General features: G+C 42.1%; 1 protein-coding gene across 1 annotated transcript in view; it reads right to left on the bottom strand.

The window, feature by feature from the left end:
* The window catches only part of LOC118533564 (uncharacterized), a 28,152-nt gene extending 7,219 nt beyond the window's left edge, over positions 1 to 20,933 (bottom strand). The window contains 3 exon segments of the mRNA XM_078055260.1: positions 289 to 349; positions 534 to 660; positions 20,707 to 20,933. Of these exon segments, the coding sequence (XP_077911386.1) occupies positions 289 to 349; positions 534 to 660; positions 20,707 to 20,709 (191 nt within the window). The 5' untranslated portion in view covers positions 20,710 to 20,933.
* Positions 20,934 to 27,788: the final 6,855 nt, after the last annotated feature.

Genomic DNA, 27,788 nt, shown 5'->3' with positions numbered 1-27,788 from the left:
TAAGGATAAATTTGAATAACTTGTGTTTTATTTATTAACGATTTTATTCATCCACTTGACAGAGAGAGAACGGGCAGGGAGAGTGACAAAGAGAGGGAGAGGGAGAAGCAGGCTCCCACTGAGCAAGGAGCCCAATGTGGGACTCGATCCCAGGACCCTGGGATCATGACCTAAGCTGAAGGCAGACGTTTAACTGACTGAGCCACCCAGTACCCCTGAATAATTTGTTTTTTAAAAATTCATGACATAGGATTCTCATGTGGGACACTGCTACACTGTGTGACTCACCTTAGTCTTCTCCCCTGGGTATTGTACCTATCTTCGGTGTCATGATCTTTCCATTTTTTCTCTAAAATGCAGATGAAGAAAAAATTCCATGTTATTAGAAATTATAGAAAAATTGCTAGATTTTAGGTCTATGATGAGCTTAGCTTACTAATGTACTCTTTTCCCACACGTCAGAACAAGACTGATGGGCAAGAAATACTTGTTCTCTAATTGCCAAAGTTTGGTAAGAATGTCATCATCTTTACCTATTGAGGCCAGGTTTCTGAAGGTTTCCCGCATCACATCTCTGTAAAGTTTCTTCTGCGAAGAATCCAGTAAAGCCCACTCTTCCAGGCTGAAGTTCACAGCCACATCCTCAAAGGTCACTGAGTCCTAAAACATCCCAAATATGTTTACAGTAGCATACATGAGTCTGACAGCACTGGGGATTTATACTCAATTTATAGGAAGGTTATGTATGATTCTGTGGTCTCCAAACATTTATGTCTTGGTCATGAGAAACTTACTTTCTGTTCACACTTCCTCATAAATTTAACAGCATCATGAACACATGCAAATTATTTATTCATCTTTACTGTGATCACTTTAAATGTTACTGTTCTCTAATGGCAGGGTCTAGAGCACCTTGGAGAAATGAGAGAAATGCTATACAAATGAAACAAGTATTATTTTAAGCACACTAATTCCTTTTGAGAAAAACGCTCTCATCTCCTTCCTTCTTACCTACCATTTAACTCAGCACTCCATGATGTACGGGGTCAAATCTGCATGAGGTTTTAATGAATAAAACACAATGAAGAACTGGAAGCTTTTTCTTCTAGTCCCATCACCAAACATGAGAGTCCAGGAGGCCTGTGGAAATGCAACTTGTAACAAGGATCAGCTTGCCGTATCGGCCTGAAGGCCGTTAGAAGTAGCCAGATGTAGCTGGATAAATGAAAATATTCCTGTGAAGAAGTAGAACTTTTCACTTGTGTAATTCTTATTGCACTCAGTTTTTCCATTCTCTCTGTCCCATTTCATGGAGCCAGGAAGTTACTCAGAAGTTAGGGCTCAGAGATCTCCACGAAAACCCTATCCACATGAGCCTCAGGGCTGCTGCTCACTTTTTAGGACACATACTGAGATGAAAAGGTGCTAGAGGAACTCTTTTTTGGTCCAACTGCAACAGCGTCCTCTGGCCCGTGCTAACCCTGACGAACAGGTTAAGAAGTGCAGGTCGCGAGGGAGTTCCCTGACATCCACAATGGTTTGATGGTGAATCTGTTCATGATTATTAAATACATAAAGGATTCAGCAGTGCTTTCCTCCAAAAGAACATAAAATGGCCATTCTCCAACTTCAGGAGGAAGTTTCCTGACCAGCGCTCTCGAGGGGGCCTCTCATCTCCTCTCACTTAGGAGCTCGGCTGTGCTGGACAGAAGCACAATAGCCAAACCCGAGTGCGGGAGTCCCTTAGTTGAGGACACCACATGCTGCCCACGGGGTATAACTGAGGTCTCTGGGGAGGAAGGCAGGCCTCTCAAGCAGGCCTGAAATGGCTTGAAAAAGCAGGGAACGGCACGCAGACCTTTTTTCCCCCGAGGTTGTGAGTGGACTAAAGGTTCACACACAAGGGCAGGCGCCTGCATGAACTGAACCTCTTGCCACGGCCAAAGCAGGAAGCACTAGGCCTCCTTACTGCCTCGGACAGAAGTGGACCAAGGAGGAAGAAGGAGGGATGAGCTTCAAAGCTGTGAGCAGTCAAACATCAAAAATCGGAGTCAGAGACTTGGGTTTTTTTTTCTTTTTTGGGGCGGGGGGTCATATAATGAACTTAGAAGCAGTCTCTCCCTCACAAGGAAAAAGCAAAAAAAATTAAACAACTCTTCTTTGACCCATCAGAGAATTGAGGACACAGGGCAAACCACTGTCTTCAAAACTGGAGACAGAAAAGAAGCTATTTTGAAATATGCCCAGAATATTCTATTCTTAACAAGGCCTGTCCTCAGAAGAATCTGTTTCGCTGGGGCCTAAGCAAACAGAAAAAAAGAACACAATATCCAAGAACTCTGGGATAATGACAAGGGTAAAATACACACAATGGGAATAACTGATAGAAATAAAGACAGAAAAAGTAAGTGAAGCAATAATCACTGCATCTTCCTACCATTCGAGATTGCAAACTGCAGATCTGGGTAGCTAAGAGAGCACAAAATATGAAGGGGAAAAAACCCCAACCAAAAATGCAAATTCAAGCACATCCTATTCAAACTGGAGAAAAATCGAAAACAAAGAGATCATAGTGAAAGAAGCCAGAGCAGGGAAAAACAAACCTCAGTTACACTGAAACAGAGGTAAGAATTAAATTGGACTTCTTTCTGAAACCATTTCAGCAAGAAGAGACTGGAGCAAAACACTTAAAGTGCTGAAAGTAAAAAACCACCATCCTACAATTCTGTGTTAAAATTATTTTTCAAAAACGAGGAAGAAATAAAGACTTTGAGGCAAACATTGAGGAATTTGACATGAGTACACCTGTTTCTCAAGAAACACGAAAAGAAATTCATCGGGAGGTAAATAAGAAAGGCAGAGCATTAGGAAAGAAATTAATGAAGGTAAAATACCTTTTCTTTTATTAACAAATCTGACAGATATCACTTTTGTATTCAGTAATAGCTTTTGGATAAGTGAAATGAATGACAATGTTACAAGGGACAGGGAGAAATTAGGAATACGCTGACATAAGGTAAACTCAGGAAAACAAAGTCAAAAAACTATAATTGATATGCTGAGAAGAGATAAAATGCTCAATTAAAGCTAAAGCCGGCAGAAAAATGGTGGAAGACAATTTTAAAAAAAGAGTAAAAAGCACGGTAGATATTAATCAACATTATCAATAGCCACTTTAAACATCAATGGCCTAAACCCTACAATTGAAAGACATACTATAACAGCACATTAAAAAGAACTAAATATAGACACAAATTAACTTAAAAGGATGGAGAAAGATACACCATGCCAACAGTAATCAAAAGAAAGCTGGCAGAGCATATTAATTTCAGACAAAGCCTACTTTAAAGCAAGGAAATATCAGATAAAGAGGGAATCATGTATTGATAAAGGGGTCAAATCTCCAGGAAAATAGAACAATCCTTTCTGTGTATGTGCATTAATAACAGAGTAGCAAAATATGTTAGGCAAAAACTCATAAAGTTGGACCCATCAAGACGCCCATATCAGTAACATAAGAGTTTCAGCAGGAAGAAAATCAGGAAATCCATGGAGTATGTCATCAACAGCAAATACACGTTCTTCTCAGGTTCACATGCAACATTCACCAAGACAAACTGCCTTCTGGGATATAAAACACCTTAAATTTGAAAGAACAGAGAACGTACAAAATATGTTCTCAGGAAACAGCAGCATTAATCTAGAAATCAGTAACAGGAAAGCAGTTGGAAAACCCCAAAGACATGGAGATAAAAAACTTCTAAATATCGGGATCAAAAAAGTCTAAAGAAATCATTATTATTTTGAACAATATAAAAATAGAATTTATCAAAAGTTGTCTGGTGGAGCAACTGTAGAAGCCTAGAAGGAAATTTATACCATTGAACAAATAAACCAAAGGAAAAAAAAAAAAAAGATCGACAATAATGTAAGCAACTACTTGAGGAAACAATAAAGAACGACAAATTAAACCTTAAGGAGAATAAAACAGTCCAGGTCATGATGGTGACATAGAACGATCCTGAACTTACTTTCTCCCACAGACACACTGAATCTACATCTACATATGGAATAATTTCCCTGGAAAAACCCAAACCCCCAAAACTAGCTAATAGGCAGCTCCTACACACTGGATGAATGAGCAAACAAACCACATGAAAGCTGGTAGGAGAGGCTGAGACACAATCTTGCCATAAACCCCACCCTTGGTGCAGCAACCCACAATCAGGAGGGAACTCAAAATCCCAAGCTTCTTCCTGAGGAGTGAAGGTTCTGAACCCCACTTCTGGTACCCCCTACTCTTAAGACCTGAACTTGAAGATGAGCCCCCAAACATCTACCTTTGAAAGCCAACGGAGCCCGCTTCCATGGGACCAAGAAGGCTAGAGCCAACTGAAACAGTTCTTAAAAGGCTCCCATGTGCAGACTCACCCAGCCCGGGACCCAGCATAGAGGCAGCTGACTGCAAAGCACCCAGACTTCCTGTTGAAGTGGCTTGTTTGAGGGGTGCCAGGTGGCTCATTCGGTTAAGCGTCTGACTCTTGATTTCACCTCAAGTCGTGAGATGGGCATGGAGCCTGCTTATGATTCTCTTTCTCCCTTTCCTTCTGCCCCTCCCTGCTCTATTTAAAAAACAAACAAACAAAAAACCCCAAAAACAAAAAACAAACGAGGCTTGCTTGCTAATCTTTCAGTGTCAGCTTGAAAGGCAGGCATCTAATTTAACATACATCTAGGGGCTTACTGAAATGTTCTCCAAACACAGACAATTTGTGTGCTCTCCCTCTGCCTCCCTGCAGCTCTCCAGTATCTCCCAGGAGCACGTGCCCTGGCCTGACACTCTTGATTTTTGCAGAAAATTTTTGCTGCCCAGGAACACCTCTAGACTGCTTGGCTCTGGCGGTCAGTGGAGCTTATGCCCGTGGGTCCCACAAGACTGTAACAAATGGAGAAAGAGTTCTTAACTGGCTACCACCATTCCCAGGGCACAGCAAAGAGGCAACAGACCGAGGCACCCAGTCTCTGTCAGAGAGGCCTATTAGTTTATCTTCATAGCTGTCGTCTGAGGGGTGAGCTTCTAATTAAACACACACCGAGGACCCAGCCTATATCCTCTCCGGAGATCAGGGGGGCGGGGGGGGGGGGGGGACAGCGGTGCAGGAGTGCTGACAATACGGGCCTCCGACCCTGTCCAGGTTCGCTCAGTGACTTTGCCTGGGCCTTCCTGTTCCTGGCCCCTCGGAGGTCAATACACACACGTAAGGAATGCCCACCACGGCTGGAATGAGGGGACGCTTGTTTTGGCCTTCCATCAATCACAGGTGGTGCCACAAGATCCAATTAAAGGCCAGCTGTCCATTAGGGACGTGCACGCTCTCTGACCTCACTGCAGCGTCCTCCTGTGTGTCCCCTTCCTCTAGAAAATCTGTGGACTGAGGCCTGGACTTTTGGAGAATAACCCTGCAGCTGCCTGGACCATCCTCTGCCCACTCTCCCATCAATAAGTTAGCCTGAATAAAACTGTAAACTGTATGAAGTGGCCTGTTTTGTTTTTGGTCTCAAAGTGCCTTCTCAGTTTGAGGCATACTTCACTGTCTCTCCTCCATCTTCTAACAAGTGGGCACCATCCTCACATGCTTCCTCTGCCCTGCCTCAGGCCCCCCGTGCCATACGAATCTCTAACATAAGAGCTCGTACACATGTCCTGGAGTCCCTTAATATCCTGCCTTTGGTGGCCAGCAGGGCTTGTACTCAATGGGATGGTACCAAAGAAAGAAACCACTCCTAACTGGTTATTACCCAGGGCTCAGAGCAGAGGAAGCAGGCAGAAATGTCCACCTCCCAGTCTTCACCTGAAAGAGGTTATGTTGCAAACTTTAAAAGCTGCTGCCCGAGGGTCTGCCTTCTAATCAGCCTGAATCTAGGTGCTGCCTGAGATCCTCCTCTTGGGGGCACTGCCTCAATCACTGGGAGCAACTAAAAATAGCCTTCTTGGACAATCACAAAGGTTTGAGAGACAATAAAGGGCTCTCTTCCATGAGGTCATTCCTTCAAGACTGGGAGAGGTGGCTATTTTATCTAACACATAAAACCCAACAGTGTCAAGGAAACCAAAGAAACAGAATAATATATTCCCAAAAAAGCAAAATATAAAACCTTAGAAAAAGACCTTAATGAAAAGGAGACAGGTGATTTATCTGATAAAGAGTTCAAAATAACAGTGATAAAAATGCTCACCTTGCTCAGGAGAAGAATGGATGAAAAAAGTGAGAATTTCAACAAACAGAAAACAAAGTACCAAATAGAAATCATAGAGCTGAAGAATAACTCAATTGAAAAATGAAGACAGGGCAGAACTTACCCAATCAGAACAGCAAAAAGAAAAAAGAATGGAAAAAGAATGAAGACAGCTTAAGGGAGTTATGTGACTACATCAAGCTGACCAACGTCTGCATTATTGAACTCCCAAAGAGAGAAAGGAGCAGAAAACTTAACTTTAATAATGGCCGGAAACGTACCTAACCTGGAGAAGGAAACAAACATCAAGATCCAGGAATCCCAGAACCCAATGAGACTCACACCAAGAAGCATTATAATGTCAAAGCTGAAGACAAGGAGAGGCTCTTAAACCAGCAAGAGAAAAAAAAAAAACTTATGTACAAGGGAACTCCCATAAGATCATCAGATTTTTCAGCAAAAACTTTGCGGGCTAGAAAGGAGTGGTGTGATATATCCAAAGTGCTGGGCGGGGGGGGGGGGGGGGGCTGCTAGGGCCATCAAAAAACACGAAGTCTTGCCATTTGCAACCACGTGGATGGAACCAGAGGGTATTATGCTAAGCAAAATAAGTCAATCAGAGAAAGACAAGTATCATATGGTCTCACTGATATGAGGAATTCTTAATCTCAGGGAAAAAACTGAGGGTTGCTGGCGTGGTGGGGAGTGGGAGGGATGGGGTGGCTGGGTGACGGACGCTGGGGAGGGTATGTGCTATGGTGAGTGCTGTGAACTGTGTAAGACTGATGAATCACAGACCTTTACCTCTGAAACAATAATACATTATATGTTAAAAAAAAAAAAGAAGATAGTAGAAAGGGAAAAATGAAGGGGGGGAAATCAGAGGGGGAGACGAACCATGAGAGACTATGGACTCTGAGAAACAAACTGATGGTTTTAGAGGCGAGGTGGGGGGGGGGGAAGGGTTAGCATGGTGATGGGTATTAAAGAGGGCACATACTGAATGGAGCACTGGGTGTTATAGGCAAACAATGAATCATGGAACACTACATCAAAAACTAACGATATAATGAATGGTGACTAACATAATAAAAAAAAAACTGCTAGGGACATCTGGGTGGCTCAGTTGGTTAAGCATCTGCCTTCGGCTCAGGTCATGATCCCAGGGTTCTGGGATCCAGCCCCATATCGGTCTCCTTGCTCAGCGGGGAGCCTGCTTCTCCCTCTGCTTGCCACTCCTCCTGCTTGTGCTCACTCGTTCTCTCCCTCTGACAAATAAATAAAATCTTTTAAAAAAAAGAAAAAAAATGCTAATCAAGAAAACTCAACTCGTAAAGCTGTCTTTCAGAATTGGAGAAAAAAGAGTTTCCCAACGAAGCAAAAGCTAAAGGAGTTCATCACCAGTAGACTGGCCTTGCAAGCCATGTAAAAGGAACTTCTTTAAGTTGAAATGAAAGGATGCTAATTAGTAACAGGAAAATATGAAAGTACAAATTATACTGTTAAAGGCAAATATATAGTAAAATTCAGACTAATGTAAAGGTGGTGAGTTTTTTTGTTTTGTTTTTAATTTTACTTTATTATGTTAGTCACCATACATCATTAGTTTTTGATGAAGTGATCCATGATTCGTTGTTTTTTTTTTATAACACCCAGTGCTCCATGCAGTACGTGCCCTCCTTAATACCCATCCCCAGGAAGGTGGTGAGTTAATCATATGAAAGTTGAGGTTAAAAGACAAAAGTATGAAAATAACTTCACTAACTTGTTAACTGAGACACAAAGATGTAAATTGTGATATCAAAAACATAAAATGGGGTGGGAGGGATAAAAATGTAGAGTTTTAGAATGCACTCAAATTGTTATCAACTTAAAATAGATTGTTATAAATATAAGCTTTCTAGTAGTAACCTCATGGTAATCACAAAGACCTATAGTAGACACACAAAAGAGAAAGGAATCTAAACATATTCCTACAGAAAATTATCAATCACAAAAGAAGAAACCAAGAACAAATTACAAAACAGCCAGAAAACAGTGAACAAAATGGCAATTAGTATATACCTACCAATAATTACTTTAAAATGTTAATGGACTAAATTCTCCAATCAAAAGACACAGAGTGGCTGAATGGACTTTTAAAAATCTATACTGCTGGGGCACCTGGGTGGCTCAGTCGGATGAACGGCTGCCTTTGGCTCGGGTCATGATCCCAGAGTCCTGGAATCGAGCCCCACATCAGGCTACCTACTTGGTGGGGAGCATGCTTCTCCTTCTCCCCTGCTTGTGTCTGCACACGCTCTCTCAAATAAATAAATAAAATCTTTAAAAAAATAATAAAAATCTATACTGCTTACAAAAGACCTGAGGTGTAAAGACATACAGATTCAAAGTGACATACAGATTCAAAGTGACAGGATGGAAAAACATATTCCATGCAAATGAAAACCAAAATAGGGTGCCTGGGTGGCTCAGTTGTTAAGCGTCTGCCTTCGGCTCAGGTCATGATCCCAGAGTCCTGGGCTCCCTGCTCAGTGGGGAGCCTGCTTCTCCTTCTACCGCACTCCCCCTGCTTGTGTTCCTGCTCTCGCTATCTCTCTGTCAAATAAATAAATAAAATCTTAAAAAAAAAAAAAAAAGAAAACCAAAATAAAACTAGCTATTTTGTATGACACAAAATAGGCTTTAAGACAAAGACTGTAATAAGAGACAAAGGAGGTCATTATATAATGATAAAAGGGTGAATCCCATTAAGAGGATATAATATTTGTGAATGTTTATATACTCAAAATAGGAGCACCTAAATATATAAAGCAAATATGAACAGACCTAAAGGGAAAAACAGCAATACAATAATAGTGGGGGACTTTAATATCCTATTTTCATCAATGGATATATCATCCAGACAAAAAAATCAATAAGGAAACACTGAATTTAAATGACACATTAAACCAGATGGACTTAACAGACATTCCATCTAAAAGCAACAGAATACACAAAATACACATTCTTAAGTGCACACAGAACATTCTCCACAACAGATCATATATTAGGCCACAAAACATGTCTTAATAAACTTAAGAAGATTAAAGTCGTATCAAGCATCTTTTCCAACCATAATGGTAGGCCTAGAAATCAACTGCAAGGAGAAAACTGGACCATTCACAAATATGTGTGGATGAAATAACATGCTACTAAACAACCAATGTGAAAAAAATCAACTGAGAAGTAAAAAAATACCTTGAGACAAATGAAAATGGTAATACTACATACCAAAACTTATGAGATGCAGCAAAAGCAGTTCCAAGAAGGAAGTTCATAGCAATAAATGCTTACATCAAGAAAGATCTCAAATAAACCCAACTTTATACCTCAAGGAACTAGAAAAGAAAAAAGGAAGTCCAAAGTTAGAAGGAAAGAAATAACAAAGATCAAAGAGGAAATAAATAAAATACAAATTAAAAAGACAATAGAAAAAAAAATCAGTGAAACTAAGAGTTGGTTTTTTGATAAGATAAATAAAATGGACAGACCTTTAGAGTCACCAAGAAAAAAAGAGGACTCAAATATATAAAATCAGAAATGAAGAAGGAGACATTACAACTGGTACAAGAGAAATACAAAGGGTCATAAGAGACTACTATGAACAATTATACACCAAAAAATTGGACAACCTAGAAGACAGGGATAAACTCTTAGAAACAAAATACATATCAAGACTGAATTATGAAGAAGCTGAAAATCTGAACAGACTGATTACTAGCAAAAAGAGTCAACCAGTAATCAAAAACATCCCAACAAACAGAAGTCCAGGACCAGATGGCTTCACTGGTAAACTCCACCAAACATTCAGAGAAAAAGTAATACCAAATCCTTCTCAAACTCTTACTAAAAAACAGGAGGGAACACTTCTAAACTAATTTTATGAGGCCAGTGTTACTCTGATACCAAAACCAGACAAAGATGCCATAAGAACATTACAATCCAATATCCCAGATGAACATAAGCTAGAAAAGTCCTCAATAAAATACTAGCACAGTGAGTCCAACAACACACTAAAAAGATCATATACCATGATCAAGTGGGATTTATTCCATGATGCAAGTATGGTTCAGTATCTACAAATCAATGTGATAAACCATATTAACAAAATGAAGATTAAAAATGATTATCTCAATAGATGCAGAAAAGGCATATGGCAAAGTTCAACATCCATTTATGATAAAAACTCTCAACAAAGTGGGTATAGAGAGAAAGTACCTTAACATAATAAAGGCCATATAAGACAAGCCCACAGATAACCTCATACTCAATGCTGAAAAGGTGAAAGTTTCTCCGCTAAGATCAGAAACAAGATTGCCCACTACATAAAACTGGAAGTGCCAGCCAGGGCAATTAGGCAAGAAACAGTAAAATGGCACCCAGATTAGAAAAAAACAAGGTAAAATGGTCTATTTGTAGATGACATGATATTCTACAGATCTTCCTCAACTTATGATTGTGTTATGTACTGATAACATCATAAATTGGAAATATCTCTAAATTGAAAACGTAGGGGGACCTGGGTGGCTCAGATAGTTAAGCATCTGCCTTCAGCTCAGGTCATGATCTCAGGGTTCTGGGATCAAGTCCCGCGTTGAGCTCCTGGCTCAGTGGGGAGCATGCTCCCTCCACCTCCCGCCCACCCCCCCACCCCCCCCACGCCCCACTCATGCTCTCTCTCTCAAATGAATAAATAAAATTTTTTTAAAAACTGAAAATGTATTTAATACACCTAACTTACTGAACATCCAAGCTTAGCCTAACCTACCTTAATTGTACTCAGAACACTTATATTAGCCTACAGTTGGGTATAATCATCTAACACAAAGACTGTTTTTTAAAAAGTCTTTTAAAAGGGAGAGTGGGGGGGGCGAGAGAGAGAATCTCCAGCAGACTCCCTGCTGAGCGAGAAGCCCTACACAGGGCTCAATCCCATGACCCTGAGATCATTACCTGAGCCGAAATAAACTGACTGAGCCACCCAGGTGCCCCACGAGGCCTATTTTTAACAAAGTGTTGAATATCTCATGTAGTTTATTAAATACCATACTGAAAGTAAAAAAACAGAACGGTTGGGGCGCCTGGGTGACTCAGTGGGTTAAGCGTCTGCCTTCAGCTCAGGTCATGATCCCGGGGTCCTGGGATCAAGCCCTGCATCGGGCTCCCTGCTCAGCGGGGAGTCTGCTTCTCCCTCTCCTGCTCCCCTTGCTTGTGTTCTCTCTCTCTGACATAAGTAAACAAAAATCTTTAACAAAAAAAACCCCAGAACGGTTGTATAGGGACAGAAGGGTTTTAACTGTAACGGTCATTTACCCTCATGACTGTGTAGCCGACTAGACACTACGCTGGCTGCTAGTGCCACCTAGCCTCACAAGAGAATCTTGTACTGCATACTGAGAACGGAAAAATAAAAATTCAGAGTATGGTTTCTACTGAATGTGTATTGCTTTTGCACCATCAAAAAGTCAAAAAATCTCGAGTTGAATCATTAAGTTGGGAACTGTCTGTATATAGAAAACTCTATAAAGACTCCACCAAAAAATTGTTTGGTTACATTTCTTTGCACTAATAAGGCACTATCAGAAAGAGAAATTAAGAAAACAGTCCACCTTAATAAAAAAATTTTAAAGGTGGGTTAACTATACTGGAATTAAAAAACTTAATAAAATTTAAAAAATAGTCCAGGGGACACGTGGGCAGCTCAGTCAGTTAAGCATCTGCCTTCAGCTCAGGTCATGATCCCGGGGTCCTGGGATCGAGTCCCGCATTAGGCTCCTTGCTCAGTAGGGAGCCTGCTTCTCCCTCTACCTGCCGCTCCCCCCACCCGATTGTGCTCATGTGCTCTCTCTCTCAGACAGACAGACAGATAAAAATAGTCCACTTAAAATTGCATCAAAAACAAAATAGGAATAAAATTAATGAAAAAAGTGAAAGGCCTATATACTGAAAACTGTAAGACACTGATTAAAGAAATTGAAGATGACACAAAATAAATGCAAATATATTCCATGCTCAATGGATTGAATTACTACTGTTAAAATATCCATACTACCTAAAGCAATTTACAGATTCAATGCAATCCCTATCAGAATTTCAATGGCATTTCCACAGAAACAGGACAATCCTATAATTTGCATGGAACCACAAAGACTGAGTAGTCAAGCAATCTTAAGAATGAATCTGGAGGCATAACACTCTCTTATTCAAAATATGTTACAAAGCCACAGCAATCAAAACAGTAACGCATTGGCATAGAAACAGACCTACAGATCAGTGGACTAGAACAGAGAGTACAGAAATAAACCCACACTCCGTGGTCAATTAATTTACAACAAAGGAAACATACAATGGGAGGAAGGACAGTCTCTTCAATAAATGGTGCTGGGAAAACTGGACCACTTTCTTACACCATATAAAAAAATCAATCCAAAATGGATTAAAGACTTGAGTGTAAGATGACTCCATAAAATTCCTAGAAGAAAAGAGGTGGTAAGTCCCTTGACATCAATCTTAAAGATGACTTTTTAGATCTGGCAACAGGAGCAAAAATCAACAAGTGGGTCTGTACCAAACTAAAAAGCTTCTGCATCGCAAAGGAAATCATCAATATAATAAAAAGGCAACCTATTCAATGGGAGAAAATATTTACAAATCGTATCTCTGGTTATATCCAAGGGGTTATATCCAAAACACATAAAGAACTCATAAAACTCAACACCAAAAAAGAATCCAATTAGAAAATAAAATGGGCAGGGGCGCCTGGGTGGCTCAGTCGTTGGGCGTCTGCCTTCGGCTCAGGTCATGATCCCAGGGTCCTGGGATCGAGCCCCACATCAGGCTCCCTGCTCGCCGGGAAGCCTGCTTCTCCCTCTCCCACTCCCCCTGCTTGTGTTCCCTCTCTCACTGTGTCTCTCTCTGTCAAATAAATAAATAAATAAAATCTTTAAAAAAAAAAAAAAAAAGAAAAGAAAATGGGCAGAGGATCCACACAGACATCTATCCACAGAACACATACAGATGGACAACAGGTGTATGAAAAGGTGCTCAATGTCGGTAATCATCAGGGAAATGCAAATCAAAACCACAGTGAGGTATCACCTCACACTTGACAGAATGGCCAGTACCAAAAAGACAAATAACAAGTGTTGGTGAGGATGCAGGGAACCTTTGTGCACTGTAATTGGGAATGTAAAGTGGTGCAGCCACTATGGACACAGTATGGAGAGTCCTTAAAAAATTAAAAATACAATGACCATGCGATCCAACAATACCACTTCTGGGTATTTACTGGAAAAAAACTAACTGGAAAAAAATACATGCAGCCTATATTCACGATTATTTACAATAGCCAAGATATGGAAACAAGTGTTCACCAATGGACAAACTGATAAATATTAATAGAATATTATTCAGCCATAAAAAAGAATAAAATATTGCCCTTTTTTTTGAAAGGGAGAAAGAGAGCAGGGAGGGGCAGAGGGAGACAGAGAATCTTTTTTTTTTTTTTTTTAATTTATTCATGAGAGAGAGAGAGAGAGAGGCAGAGGCAGAGGGAGAAGCAGGCTCCCCGTGGAGCAGGGAGCCCGATGCGGGACTCGATCCCAGGACCCTGGGATCATGACCTGAGCCAAAGGCAGACGCTTAACCGACTGAGCCACGCAGGCGTCCCGGGAGACAGAGAATCTGAAGCAGGCTCCACAGGGGCTCAATCTCACAACCTGAGCCAAAATCGAGAGTCGGGGGCTCACCCGACTGAGCCACCCAGGCGTCCCAAAATCTTACCATTAACACCTAGACAGACTTTGAGAACATTATGCTAAGTGGAATAAGTCAGAGGGAACAACAAATACTGTATGATCTCACTTATATGTGGAATCGAAAAACAAAAACACAGGGGTGCCCAGTGGCACAGTCGGTTAAGCATCCCACTCTTGGTTTCAGCTCCGGTCATGATCTCAGGGTCGTGAGATCAAGACCCACATCAGGCTCCCCACTTAGGCAGAGTCTGCTTGAGACTCTCTCTCCCTCTGCCCCTCCCCATTGTGCACGCACACATTCTAAATAAATCCTAAAAAAAAAAAAAATTAAAAACCCAAACTCATACAGAAAACAAATTGTTGGTTGCTAGAGGTGAAGGGTGGGGAAAATGGGTGAAGGGAGGTCAAAAGGTACAAACTTTCAGTTATAAAATAAGTAAGTAGTCAAAACAATCTTAAGAACGACTCTGGAGGCATAACACTCTCTTATTCAAAATATGTTACTTATTCAAAATAAGTAAGTCATGGGGATGCAGCATACAACATGGTGACTACAGCTCATAACACTGTAATACTGAATATTTGAAAGTTGCTAAGTAGATCTTAAATATCTATGATAAGTAAAGAAACTGTAACTATGTACAATGAAGGATGTTAACCAGACTTATTGTGGAAATATTTCACAATATATACAAATACCAAGCCATTATGTTGTACACCTGAAACTAATGTTACATGTCAATTATATCTCAATAAAAATAAGGAAAATAAAATGGTAAGACTTACAAAAGACATTAAAAATTACAGGAAATTAAGAGACAATATGAAGAAAACCAAAAGCTAGTTCTTTGAAATGATTAATGGAATTGGTAAAGGACTAGTCAATTTAAGTGAGAAAAGACAGAGATTACTAATATGAGGAATAAAAGGAGGTGAAAATGAAAAAAACATTTGATAAAACCCAACACACACTTATGGTAACACACTAGGAATAGAGAGGAGGAGTTCCTCTTTCTGAAAAAGAACATCTACGTGAAAATTGTAGTTAACATATTAATGGTGAGAGACAGTTGCTTTTCTGGTAAGATAAAGAACAAGGTAAGAAGTCTCTTCTCATCACTCCTATTCTTTATTGTCCTGGAAGACCTAGCTAATGCAGTAGATAACAAAAGGAAATAAAAGTTATATAGATTGGGAAGCAAAAAATAAACCTGTGAGTTACATAACACATGGTTTTCTATGTAGAATATCTGATAGATTCCCCAACAATTTCAGAGATCACTCTGAAAATTAATAACAGCATAGCAAGGTTGAAGGATGCAGAAGTCAACTGCTTTCCAACAGACCCACACAAATGTAGTCAACTGATCTTTGACAAAGGACAAAAAGGCAATTCATAGAGAAAAAGTCTTTTTTATTTTATTTCTTTTTATTTTTTTTTAAGATTTTATTTATTTATTTGAGAGAGAGAGCACATGAGAGGGGGGGAGGGTCAGAGGGAGAAGCAGACTCCCTGCTGAGCAGGGAGCCCGATGCGGGACTCGATCCTGGGACTCCAGGATCATGACCTGAGCTGAAGGCAGTCGCTTAACCAACTGAGCCACCCAGGTGCCCGAGAAAAAGTCTTTTTTAAAAAAGATTTTATTTGAGAGAAGAGCGCATGCATGAGCGGGGGTTTGAGGGCACAGGGAGAGGGAGAAAGATAATCTGAAGCAGGCTCTGGCGGAGTGTGGAGCCCAACGTGGGGATCAATCCCATGACCCTGAGACCATGACCTGAGCCGAAATTAAGAGTTGGACACTTAACTGACTTAGCCACCCAGGCTCCCTGAGAAAAAGTCTTTTCTAGAAAGAGTGGATATCCACATGCAAAAGATAAACCAAAAAAAACAAAAAATGAATTTAGACACTGACCTTAACACCTCTCCCAAAACTTAACCAAAAATATATAGTAAATCTAAAGTTAAAAACTCCTAAAATATGGGGTGCCTGGGTGGCTCAGTCGTTAGGCGTCTGCCTTCGGCTTGAGTCATGATCCCAGGGTCCTGGGATCGAGCCCCGCATCAGGCTCCCTGCTCAGCGGGAAACCTGCTTCTCCCTCTTCCACTCCCCCTGCTTGTGTTCCCTCTCTCGCTGTCTCTCTGTCAGATAAATAAATAAAATCTTTAAAAAAAAAAAAAACTCCTAAAATATAACATAGGAGATGATCCTGGGTTAACTGATGAATTTTAAGATACAACACCAAAAGCAAGATCCATGAAAGAAAAATTATGAGAAGCTTCATTTCATTAAAATAAAAACCCTGTTCTACAAAAGAGAGTGGTCAAAAAATGAACAGTCACGGGGCGCCTGGGTGGCTTTAGTCGGTTAAGCATCTGCCTTCGGCTCAGGTCATGATCCAGGGTCCTGGGATCGAGCCCCGCATTGGGTTCCCTGCTCAGTGGAGAGCCTGCTTCTCCCTCTTCCTCTAATGCTCCCCCTGCTTGTGCTCTCTCTCTCTCTCTCTCGCTCTAACTCAAATAAATAAAATCTTTGCAGAACAGTTATCTGATAAAGGACACACAAAATGTCCAAAGAATTCTTAAAACTAAGACAAACAATCCAATTAAAAATGGGCAAATGATCTGAACACGTATCACCAAAGATAATACAGACTGCAAATAAGCATATGAAAAGAAGTTTAACTTCAAATGTCATTAGGGAATTATAAATAGAACATAAATGGATATCACTAGACACTTAACTACAATGGATACAATTCAAAACATTCAGAACACCAAATACTGGTGAAGATGTAAACCTACAAGAATCCTCATTCACTGTTGCTAGGAATGGAAAATGGTATGCCTACTTTGGAAGACAGTCAGTTTCTTATAAAACTAAACATACTCTTACCAGAGGATCTAGTGATCATACTCGGTATTTACCCAAATGAACCGAAACTTTGTACTCACACAGAAACATGCAAATGACTGTTTATGGATGTTTTATTCATAACTGCCAGGAGTTTAGCAAAATATCCTTCAATAGTAGAATGAATAAACAACCTGTGGTATATGTATCTGATAAATATTGTTTAGTGATAAAAAGAAGTGAAGGATAAAGCCAACAAAAGACAAGGAGGCAACCTGAAAGTATATTAAGTAAAAGAAGACACTCTGACAAGGCTAAATACATTGTTTTCAAGTATATGACATTCTGGAAGAGACAAAACTATTAGCCAGTAAGAAGATCTTTTGGTGAAAGACAGGGGTGTTGGAGGGAAGGCTGATTATTAAACAGGTGGAACCCAAGATATTTTTAGGAAAAGGAGAGACTATTCTATATGATGTCGAAATGATGAACACAGGGGTGCCTGGGTGCGGCAGTTGGTAAAGCGTCCAACTCTTAGTTTCGGCTCAGGTCGTGATCTCAGGGTCCTGGGAGGGAGCCCAGCACTGGGCTCCATGCTCAGCACGGAGTCTGCTTGAGATTCTCTCCCTCCCTCCCCTTCACCCCACCTCCCCCCACACACGCACACACTCTCTCTCCAAAATAAATAAATAAATCTTTAAAAAAAGGAAATGATGGACACATGTCATTATACCTTTGCCAAAACCCATTGACTGTATATAACACTAAATGTCTATGTCCACATAAACAGTAGACTTCGATGCATGACTACTGGTCCATCAATTGTAACAAACATACCACAGTAACAGGAGATGTAAAAAAATACTCCAAACTGTGGATGCAAAGGGGTCAGGTGGGAACTCTGTACTTTGTGATCAGTTTTTCTGTAAACAAAATGCTCTAACAAAAACCTGAACTCTCGTCATTTCATATCTTAAAATTTTTTTCTGAAGTCTACTAGTTTCTTATGAATTGTAATCCTTAGCATGCAATTAATATAGAAGAAACAAACTTATATACAATATATTTTACTGCTTAATAGTGTTTTCAACTTTTGCTACTTTAAATTTAATTTTAAATTAATTTAAACTTTTTTACATAGGAAATCATTCTAAGATTTAATTCCTTAAGCACTAATGGGTATAAAACTGCAACCCATAAAAAATGAAAAATTTCAACTAACTAAAGGGACAAGGGACATCATAGTTTGTCCCTCCACTATATTTCACACTAAGAATACTGTCAGGAATGAATAGCATGTTGCACTGCATTAGGGGGCTGCATTCATTCACTCAATCATTCATTCATTTTAAAAGATTTTATTTTATTTATTTGACAGCGAGAGAGACAGCAAGAGAGGGAACACAAGCAGGGGGAGTGGGAGAGGGAAAAGCAGGCATCCCGCCGAGCAGGGAGCCCGATGCGGGGCTCGATCCCAGGACCCTGGGATCATGACCTGAGCCGAAGACAGACGCTTAACTACTGAGCCACCCAGGAGCCCCAGGGGGCTGCATTTAAACCCTGAAACCTACTAGGACTTTTAAAGATTTACATAAGCTTGGGTAATTTTTCTGACATCAATTAAAACAGAAATTCATTTGCCTTAAAAAATAGTATAGACTTTTAAATGTCAAAGTTCCCTGGAGACATGCACATACAAAAAACTGCTCTATATATGAAAATAGAGGGGCGCCCAGTGGGCTCAGTCAGTAGAGCATGCGACTCTTGATCTCGGGGTTGTAAGTTCAAGTCCCACATTGAGTGTAGAGATTTCCTAAAAATAAAATCTTTGTATTAAAAAAATAACAATAAAAATGAAAAATGTGCCCGAGAACTTCAATATGCCCATCTCACAGCTTGAGACTGTTGCCTAAAAGGAATAAAAATTCCGTTTGGTTTCAAGATTTTCTTGCCTCACACATTTTTCTCAACTTACATCTTCAAAGCCCAAGAAATAAAAAATCTTACCCATTCAGACAGCAAATAAAACTGCAAACGACTAAGGGAAACTAGACTGAAAGGACTGGAATATTCAATAGATAAAAAAGAATGCCAAGGAAAGAAATGTAAACATTCAAATCAGCTCAGATAAGCAGCCTGCTTACCCAGAGTTAAGAAGGAAAACCCATATTCAGAAATTACACACCCTCCCAAGCCGGGCTCCAGACCTTCCCAAGTGAGACAGCACCTCCACAGCGGGTCAGCCCCTGGTGAACGAGGGCGGCCACGGACACCTGAGCACCTGCAGGAATGAACTCTGCGAGCCCCGCACACCCTCTCTCCTGGCAGCTTACAGGAACTCCCTTCCCCAAGGTTTCCAATATTACACATGAGGAAACTCTCAGGCAGATTCAGTTTAAGGTTGTGACCCAAAATGAACTCCCAAATTCATAAACATTTTGTCCAGGAGACAGAACTCCGGACTTTCACAGAGCTTCTCAATACACAAATTATACTGAGTGCACCTCTATCATGGATGCAAAACCCAAACATGTAAAAACATCTAGGCCTAAGGAAACTCCCTTTGCCTTCGCCAGCTCAAAACGGCCTTAGCTTGGAGTCCTTGGCCTCAGGCCTCTGCTCCCCAATCACAATGCTTTGCACCACCACTGATAATTTAAAGGACAAACCCAGTGGTTCAAGAATCCCGCAAAATCTCACACACCCAGTGTTTATGTGTAAAGGAGGAAAGAAAATTTTAAGCAATTTTACTAGTTCAACAAGAAAACCAACTTTTTACTACCAGAAAATGAAGATGTCAATTATCTCCAAAAAAAGAAATTGACTTGTAAACAACTGTATTGGAATACTTAATGTTACGGGTCTAGGCCCTGATATGCCATTTAAAATCACCTGAAAGAACGCACCTCAGAATATTACTATGGCCACTTAGAAGAAAAAAGGGAACAAATTTTAACAAATAGAAAGTAACAATTTTTTTTTTCTGAAATTCGCCTTTTTGGAAATACTTTATACTATCCCCCAAGCTAAGTCTCAAGTGAATAAATCTTTTCAGGGTGACAAATGCAAGGAGGGGCAATGCTGACAGGACAGATCACCCAGGAAAGTTTTCAAGAACCTCCACTCACAGGACTTCCGATAGGACATCAGTGTCCAGGAAAGATCCTGGGGGGAGGGGCACAAGGATTTCATAAAACAGTTCCAGGTGATTATTCTCTGCTTTCTAATCATGTAAAATATCCAAAAAAAAGAAGTCTTTAAAAAGAGCCGTTCATGGCTCTGTGGATAAATGATAAACTACTGCGTAATTTGAAACGCATCATGGAGAACAAATAGTTAATAATGATGTTATGAACTGGAGAGGAAAGATGGCGTTTCGGAATGCAGGGAAAGATCTGGAAATTTAGGCATTTATCGCCAGTCCTATGAAGAGCTAGGCAGGGGGCACAGGGTCGCGGCTTTGAGACCCTACTCCCCAAACGTTTGGAAAAGTGAGGAGAAAGCGGGTACCCCAGGGAGAGAGGAATGGGGACCCCACAGACCACAGCATCTCCCGCGCACGAGCCCGGGAGACCGAGGCATGACTGTCCCCTGATGACCCTCCCCGTGGTCATCGCCCAACCTAAGGGAGACGCGGCCGCGCAGGGACAGGACAGGACGCCGGCGGTCCCGGCAGCCGGCCCGGCCCCGCGCTGCGTGCCGCGCCACCGGCGGCCTCGGGTCCGCAGAGTTCACGGCGGGGAGGCCAGGTCCCGCCACGGCCGGTTCCAGCCGGTCCCACCGCCCCCCTTTCCCGACTCCCGGCCCCGCACACTCACCATGGCTCGCTGTCTGGGCTAGCGGGTCGAACCACCATACGACTGCCGTGGCCGGCGGAGGTCACGGCGACAGGGGATGTGGCGGAAGCTCCCGAAGCCTCTCAGGACAGCGAGAGGGGACGCGAACCTCGGCCGGACAGCAGCGACGGCACACAGTCCCCGCCGTCCACAGCGCGTCGCCCGCACGTACGGTTCCGGCGACTCCCCTGATTGGACAGTTCGCACGGCCCCGCCCCCGCCCGCCTGAGTGACAGCAGGCCGGAGGTCACGTCTTTGAGCCGACCTTGCTTGGGCAGTGGGCTGCGACCTGTTCTCTCCGAGGTCCGTGACCCTTCTTCACAAACACGGACAAAAGTGACCTCACCGAGGGTCATGAGGAGTCTGGTTCCATTTTGATCTTTGACCATCTTCCAGCAGGGAGTCGTCTGCCCACCACGCCCCCCAACCCCACTCATTTGGATTTAAAGAATCGCGAAGCCTTGGGCCACTCGGCTTGGTGGGAGGTTCGGAGCCCACAGTCCTAGACCAGCCCAGAAGCCTCAGGTGCTCGCATGTGAGAAACATACGGAGGCAAAAAACCACTGGAAAACCTTTCAGTGTAATTCCATTGATACTTACCTGTTCAAAGGCTGAAGGAGGAAAGCTGAAAGAACTCTGCTTAGTGAAAAATAATAGATGGTAAAGGTATCGAGGATAAACAAAGTATCAGGACAGTGGTCATCTATGGGGCAGGACAGAGGTGAGCCAGGGAGGAGAACATGAGGAGACCCTCCCTACTGCCCACAGTTAGGAATCTTGATGATGACTTCAAGGATGTTTATATTATTAGCAAATCCCACTGCAAAACATTTTGTTCATTCTTTCCTCAATATATTTGATGATAAAAATCTTAAGAAATTCTGTTTGAAAAGAACATAATTTGTATGTTTGTTCTGTAATTTGGCAATCTGAGTTTTCACTCATGGTTTTGGTGGCAAAATTGGTTAAAATCCAACTGTCTATTTAGAAAGAATTGCCTGGATAAACTCATCTTCATACCTACTTTTTTTTAAAAACAAAGGGTGGCATGTATTGATATGTAAAGATCTGGAGTATTTATTAATAGAATAATTAAGCAAAGTGTATTACAATATATATGCCATGTTACCCTCTCTATAACTGTTATGGTCACTGGTAAAGTCAGGTGGGCCCCCACTCTAGGTTTGGTTGACAACATATCCCTTCCAGGAACAAATGAAAAGGTTAATTACTTTGATAATGGAAGTGTCCAGGGAGGGCAGGCCTCCCAAGCAGGTGGGAAATGCCTTGAAAGAGCAAGGAAAGGGGGCACCTGGGTGGCACAGTCAGTTAAGCAACTGACTTTTGGTTTCAGCTCAGGTCCTGATCTCAGAGTCATGAGATCAATCCCCATGTGGGGCTCTGCGCTCAACATAGAGTTTGCTTAAGAGTCTCCCTCTCCCTCTGCTCCCCCCCCAATTAATAAATAAAATCTTTAAAGAAAGAAAAAGAAGAGAAAGAGCAAGGAAAGGAGCCTGGCCTAGGTTCTTTCTTGAAGTTCAGGGGCCGTCTAGAGTGAGAGTTTGGGCACAAGGGCAGGGGCTTCCCGGGATTGAATCTCTTGCCGGCGCCAAAGCAGTGAGCAGGCAGGCTTTCCTGTTACCTTGTTCAGATGCAGGGCACAAGGAGAAGAAGGAGGAATGAGGCTTTTAAAGCTGTCAGCCAGCAAACATTAAAAAACAGAGACCTCTGGGCACCTGGGTGGCTCAGTCGTTAAGCGTCTGCCTTCAGCTCAGGTCATGATCCCAGAGCCCTGGGATCAAGCCCCGCATCGGGCTCCCTGCTCAGCAGGGAGCCTGCTTCTTCCTCTCTCACTCCCCCTGCTTGTGTTCCTGCTCTCACAATCTCTGTCAAATAAATAAATAAAATCTTTAAAACAAAAACAAAAACAAAAAAACAGAGACCTCTGGTTTGTCATCTGGTATGTAAGGAACTTAGAAGTGACATTTCTATCCTCACTGGAAAAAAAGCTAACAAACTTAAAATCAACACCACGGAACTATGAAAGCATTAATCACAGGGCAAACTGCTGTCTCCAGAACTGGAAAGAGAGACAGAAATATAGCCATTTTGACATATGCCCATATCATTCTCTTTAACAAGGCCTGTCCTTAATATAATCTGCTTTTCAAGAGCCTGACTGACTGGGAGTTTACCAGAACCTACCTGACACAGCAGGGGTGAGGAGGTGGGGGGATGAAACAGCCAACCTGAGTTCCCTTTAGCTTTCCTACCTGACCTAAGTTGAGGGGAGGGGGCACTTAGAAATACTTGTGAGGTTGAGAGGTTTTTGTTTTTTTCTCTAACTCCTGAGAGCAAATACATGGTGTGTTTCCCAAACACCAGTGCTCCAACTCTAAGGGTAAGGGTGGCCTAAAATTCTATTTAATTCTTTTTCTTTTTTTTTTAAGATTTTATTTACTTGTCAGAGAGAGAGAGAGAGAAAGCACAAGCAGGGGGAGCGGCAGGCAGAGGGAGAAGCTGAGCAGGGAGCCTGATGCAGGGCTTGATCCCAGGACCCCGGGATCATGACCTGAGCCGAAGGCAGATGCTTAACCAACTGAGTCACCCAGGCATCCCAACAATTCTATTTAATTCTAACACAAAATACAGTTAACATCATATTCCACAGTTTAAGGGCTCAGTCCCACAAAACTGCCCCCACATCGGATGCCAGCCACAAATGGGGGAGAGGCGGCTGGCTACACACATTTCCGCATGGCCAACTACAAATTCAAAGGTTCCCTGGATTGTGTTTGTTAATTTGACAGAAACACTTTAGAACTAATAAAATGCTATTATTATTGATTTATTATAAAAGATACAAGTCAGAAACAGCCAAATGGAAGGGGCATACAGGGCAAAGTACATGGCGGAGGTAGGAACCTCCATGCCTTCTCCAGATACAACACACTTCCAGCACATTGGTGTCTTAGAATCCCCCTGAATCCTGAGGTTTAAGGGGTTTTATGGAGTTTCCTTACACAGGCATGAATGACTAAATCATTGGCAGTTGGCAAATAACTCCATCTCCAACTCCTTCCTCCCCACTCCCCAGAGGTTGAGGACTGGGCTAAAAGTTCTAAGCCTCCAATCCAAGTTCGGTCTTCCTGGTGACTAACTCCCATCCTGAAGCTATCTAGGGGCCAGCAAACAATTACCTCATTAGAACATAAGATGCTCCTGTCACCCTTATCATTCAGAAAGTCCAAGGGCTTTAGGAAGTCTTGGCTGGGAACCATGGACAAAGACCAAATATCTTTCCTATTACACCAAAGAAGGTCACAGTCCAAGGACACATGCTTGTTAAAATACTAAGACCAGATCATAGGATACAGAACACTTCCTCTCTACCCACAACATTCCACTACATCAGGAAGACTCCTGTTTGGAATAAACCAAAAGAACTATACATTTCAGAACTTGTTTAAGAAGCCTCCATAAACCCTAAGGACAACATGGGTGACAAAAGCAAGGATAACTGAGAATATTTTAGCCTCTGACAGCCACAACAGATCGTAAACAGAGCCTAAACCCTACTCAGATAAACATGAACCCTCACACTAAAGGCCTATTTACCTCAGTTCCTTTTTCACAGTCCATCACGTCCAGCATTCAACAAAAAGTTAAAAGGCATACTGATTTAAAAAATACATTTTCAGGAAATAGGACAAGCAAGAGAACTTGATTCAGATGTAGCAATATGTTACAATGATCAGACCATAAATGTAAAGTAACCATGATTAATATGCTTGTGATCTATGGAAATAGTGGATAAAATGCAAGAATAGATAAGTAATGAAAGAAGAGGTAGAAACTCTAAGAATCAAAAGGAAAACACAAGAAATTAAAAAACCCAAAAGAACAGAACATAAATGAATTCCTCCGGGGGGCTCATCAATACAGTGGAAATGTATGAGGAATCAGTGAGCTAAAGAAGATGTCAATAGGGTCCTTGAAGCTGAAATAAAAAGAATAAAGAACAGAAATCCAAGAACTTTGGAATAATTACAGAATAACATAGTTGAATTAAATAGCACCATCAAACAAGGGGATATAATTGAAATCCATGCAACACTTCATTCAAACACAGCAGAATATACATTCTTCTCAAGTTCACATGAAACATTCACCAAAATAGACCATATTCTGGGACATAAAACACAGCTTAAAAAATTTAAAGAAATCATACAAAATATGCTTGCAAACACAATAGTATTAATCTAGAAATCCATAATAGGAAGATAGTTGGAAAACGCCCAATACTCTGAGATTAAACAACACAGTCCTAAATTACGTCTGGGTCAATAAAAGAGTGATGTTACAAAGAAGGTGGAATAAGACTTTTCTACTCAAATCTCCTCCCAGTGCACCAGTTTGGACAACCACCCAAAGAAGAGAATAGCGTTTGGGAAGTCCAGGGGAGAATTTCCAGCACACAACTGGAGCAAATAAACTGAGAGTAGGCAGACTGCAGATAGTAAGAAGACCAGTTTCACTTCACCTGCATCACCCCTCCCTCAAAGTAGCACACCTCATTGTTGAGACCCCCTCAGTTTGGCCTGGGATTCCTTCCATAGGGAAAGAGAGAGCAAAGTGACTGAGCACTGGCTTCCCCAGTGGTATAGGACACTGCACAAGGGACCCATTGCTTTCTTCTCTAAGAATATGTAGGGGAGGGGCACCTGGGTGGCTCAGTCAGTTAAGCGTCTGCCTTCAGCTCGGGTCATAATCCCAGGGTCCTGGGATCAAGCCCTGCGTCAGGCTCCCTGCTCAGTGGGGAGTCTGCTTCTCCCTCTTCCTCTGCTTGTGTGCGCTCTCTCTCTCAAATAAATAAAAATATTTTAAAAAATATGTAGGGGGTCAGGATGGATGAGTGGCTGGAAGGCTGATACTGGCAAATCTGCAGGACTCTTACCATCCAGGACTTGGAAATTTTCAAAAGGGCTGCAGACCCTGCTGTCTGCTAAAAACACCATCAAGAGGCTCACATACCAGCTGCTGGGGACATTTCCAACTGGCTTATGGGTGTGCCTGATGCTCCACATGCCTCAACCCCCACGCTGTATCTAGCTCCCTGCATACCCTGAGATGATGAGCACAAACAGATGTCTTCCAAGCATGTACATCCAGCCAGTCTGACTTGGTGGAATTGGGAGAAGACACAGACGCTTGAGTATTTCGGGACAACCTTAGGGAAAACAGATGAGAAGCTGTCAGCCCGCATCTTGGCTTTGAAAGAGCAAGAGAAGGCATATAGCCTTAAGAATTTCCCCCAAAGAGGCAAAAGAGGCATGATGTGGGTGTATCCCTAGAAAAGGTTTGAGACAGCCTCAGAATATCTAGTTGGGCTGACTGGTGAAGGTGTTTCTCTCCCAAAGTCAGTCAGTAAATACTGTGAGTGCTGACCGTTTCTTCAAATGCAAAGACAGCAACACAAGACTTCAAGAAACACAAAACAACAAGGAAAAATGATACCACAAAGGAACACAATAATTTTTCAGTGACCAATTCCACAGAAATGGATATCTACAAATTGTCAGATACAGAGCTCATAATTGTTTTAAGGAAGATCAACAAGTTTCACGAGAGCACAGATAGTCAACTCAATGAAATCAGGAAAATAATACAAGAGAAAAATGAGTTCAAGAGACAGATAAAAATCATAAAGAACCAAAAAGAAATTCTGGAGCAGAAGAATACAATGACTGAAATAAAATATGCCATAGATAACTTTGAGAGCTAACTTGGTCAAGCAGAAGAAAGAATCTGTGAGACTCTAGACAGACCATTTGAAATTACCCAGTTAGAGGAATAAAAAGAAAAAGAATGAAAAGGAATGAAGGGAGCTTATAAGACTGATGGGACACCATCAAGAGAAATATCATATTTAATATGGAAGTCCTGGAAGGCGGTAGAAAGCTTATTTAAAGAAATAATGACTGGGGGTGCCTGGGTGGCTCAGCAGTTAAGTGTCTGCCTTCAGCTCAGGTTGTGATCCCAGGGTCCTGGGATCGAGCCCCGCATGGGGCTCCCTGCTCAGCGGGAAACCTGCTTCTCTCCCTCTCCCACTCCCCCTGCTTGGGTTCCCTCTCTTGCTGTGTCTCTCTCTCTCTCTGTCAAATAAATAAATAAATAAATAAATAATCTTAAAAAAAAGATAGGTAGAAGGGGCTGAGATGCAGTCCCCCTGGTGTGGGGGACCTGCAAATGGGAAAATTATCACAGGCACAAATGTCCACCTTGAGGAGGAAAGGATTCAAGCCCCACATCAGGCACCCTTGGCTCTGGGGACGGGCACTAGGAAAATGAGCCTCCATAATATCTGGCTTTGAAAATCAGTGGGGCTTAACTCCAGGAGAGCTGGTGGGCTATAGGAAACTGAGACTCTGCTCTTAAAGGACCAGTGCACAAACTCACTCAGAGACCCAGCACAGAGACAGCAGTTTGAAAAGCACCTGGGCCATATGTAAAAGAGATTTACTGACTAATTTTAGGGACTGTGCCAAAGGGGCAGGAATCTGTAGGAAGTTCCCCAAGGAAGAAGGCCCTGCTGGGAACAATTTTCTTGTGCTCCTTCAGACTAGCTGACCAATGCTAGCAGGTGCCAGTTCTGACACTCTCCACCTACCTTGCTAGCACTGTTCACCTCACCCTGGTGTTCCCCTGCAGACCCACCCTGCTGAATTTGCCCACCCCGGCAGGTGCCACCCTGACACATCTTAGGACCAAAGCCCCCCAAAAGCAGCTACTGCACCATCACATCCAGGAGGTGGCCTTGGCCAGCACACCCTTCAAAACTCCTGCCCCCATCCCCACCACCACACATAACACGCAGCCCTGGCCAGGACTGGTGCCCCTCCAAACACCTGTACTGGTGAGTGCTGGAGGCCCCGCACACCAGTGTGCCCACAGCAATCACAGCGGGGCCTTCCCACAAGCATGCCTGCAGCAGTCATGGCCCATCCACAAGAGGAAGGCATAGGCAGCCCACATAGGTAACACCACTGGAGTGCCTGGTTCTG

Source organism: Halichoerus grypus, chromosome 1 (genome assembly GCF_964656455.1).
Source record: "Halichoerus grypus chromosome 1, mHalGry1.hap1.1, whole genome shotgun sequence".
Classification (NCBI taxonomy): domain Eukaryota; kingdom Metazoa; phylum Chordata; class Mammalia; order Carnivora; family Phocidae; genus Halichoerus; species Halichoerus grypus.
This window is presented reverse-complemented; position numbering and strand designations above follow the sequence as displayed.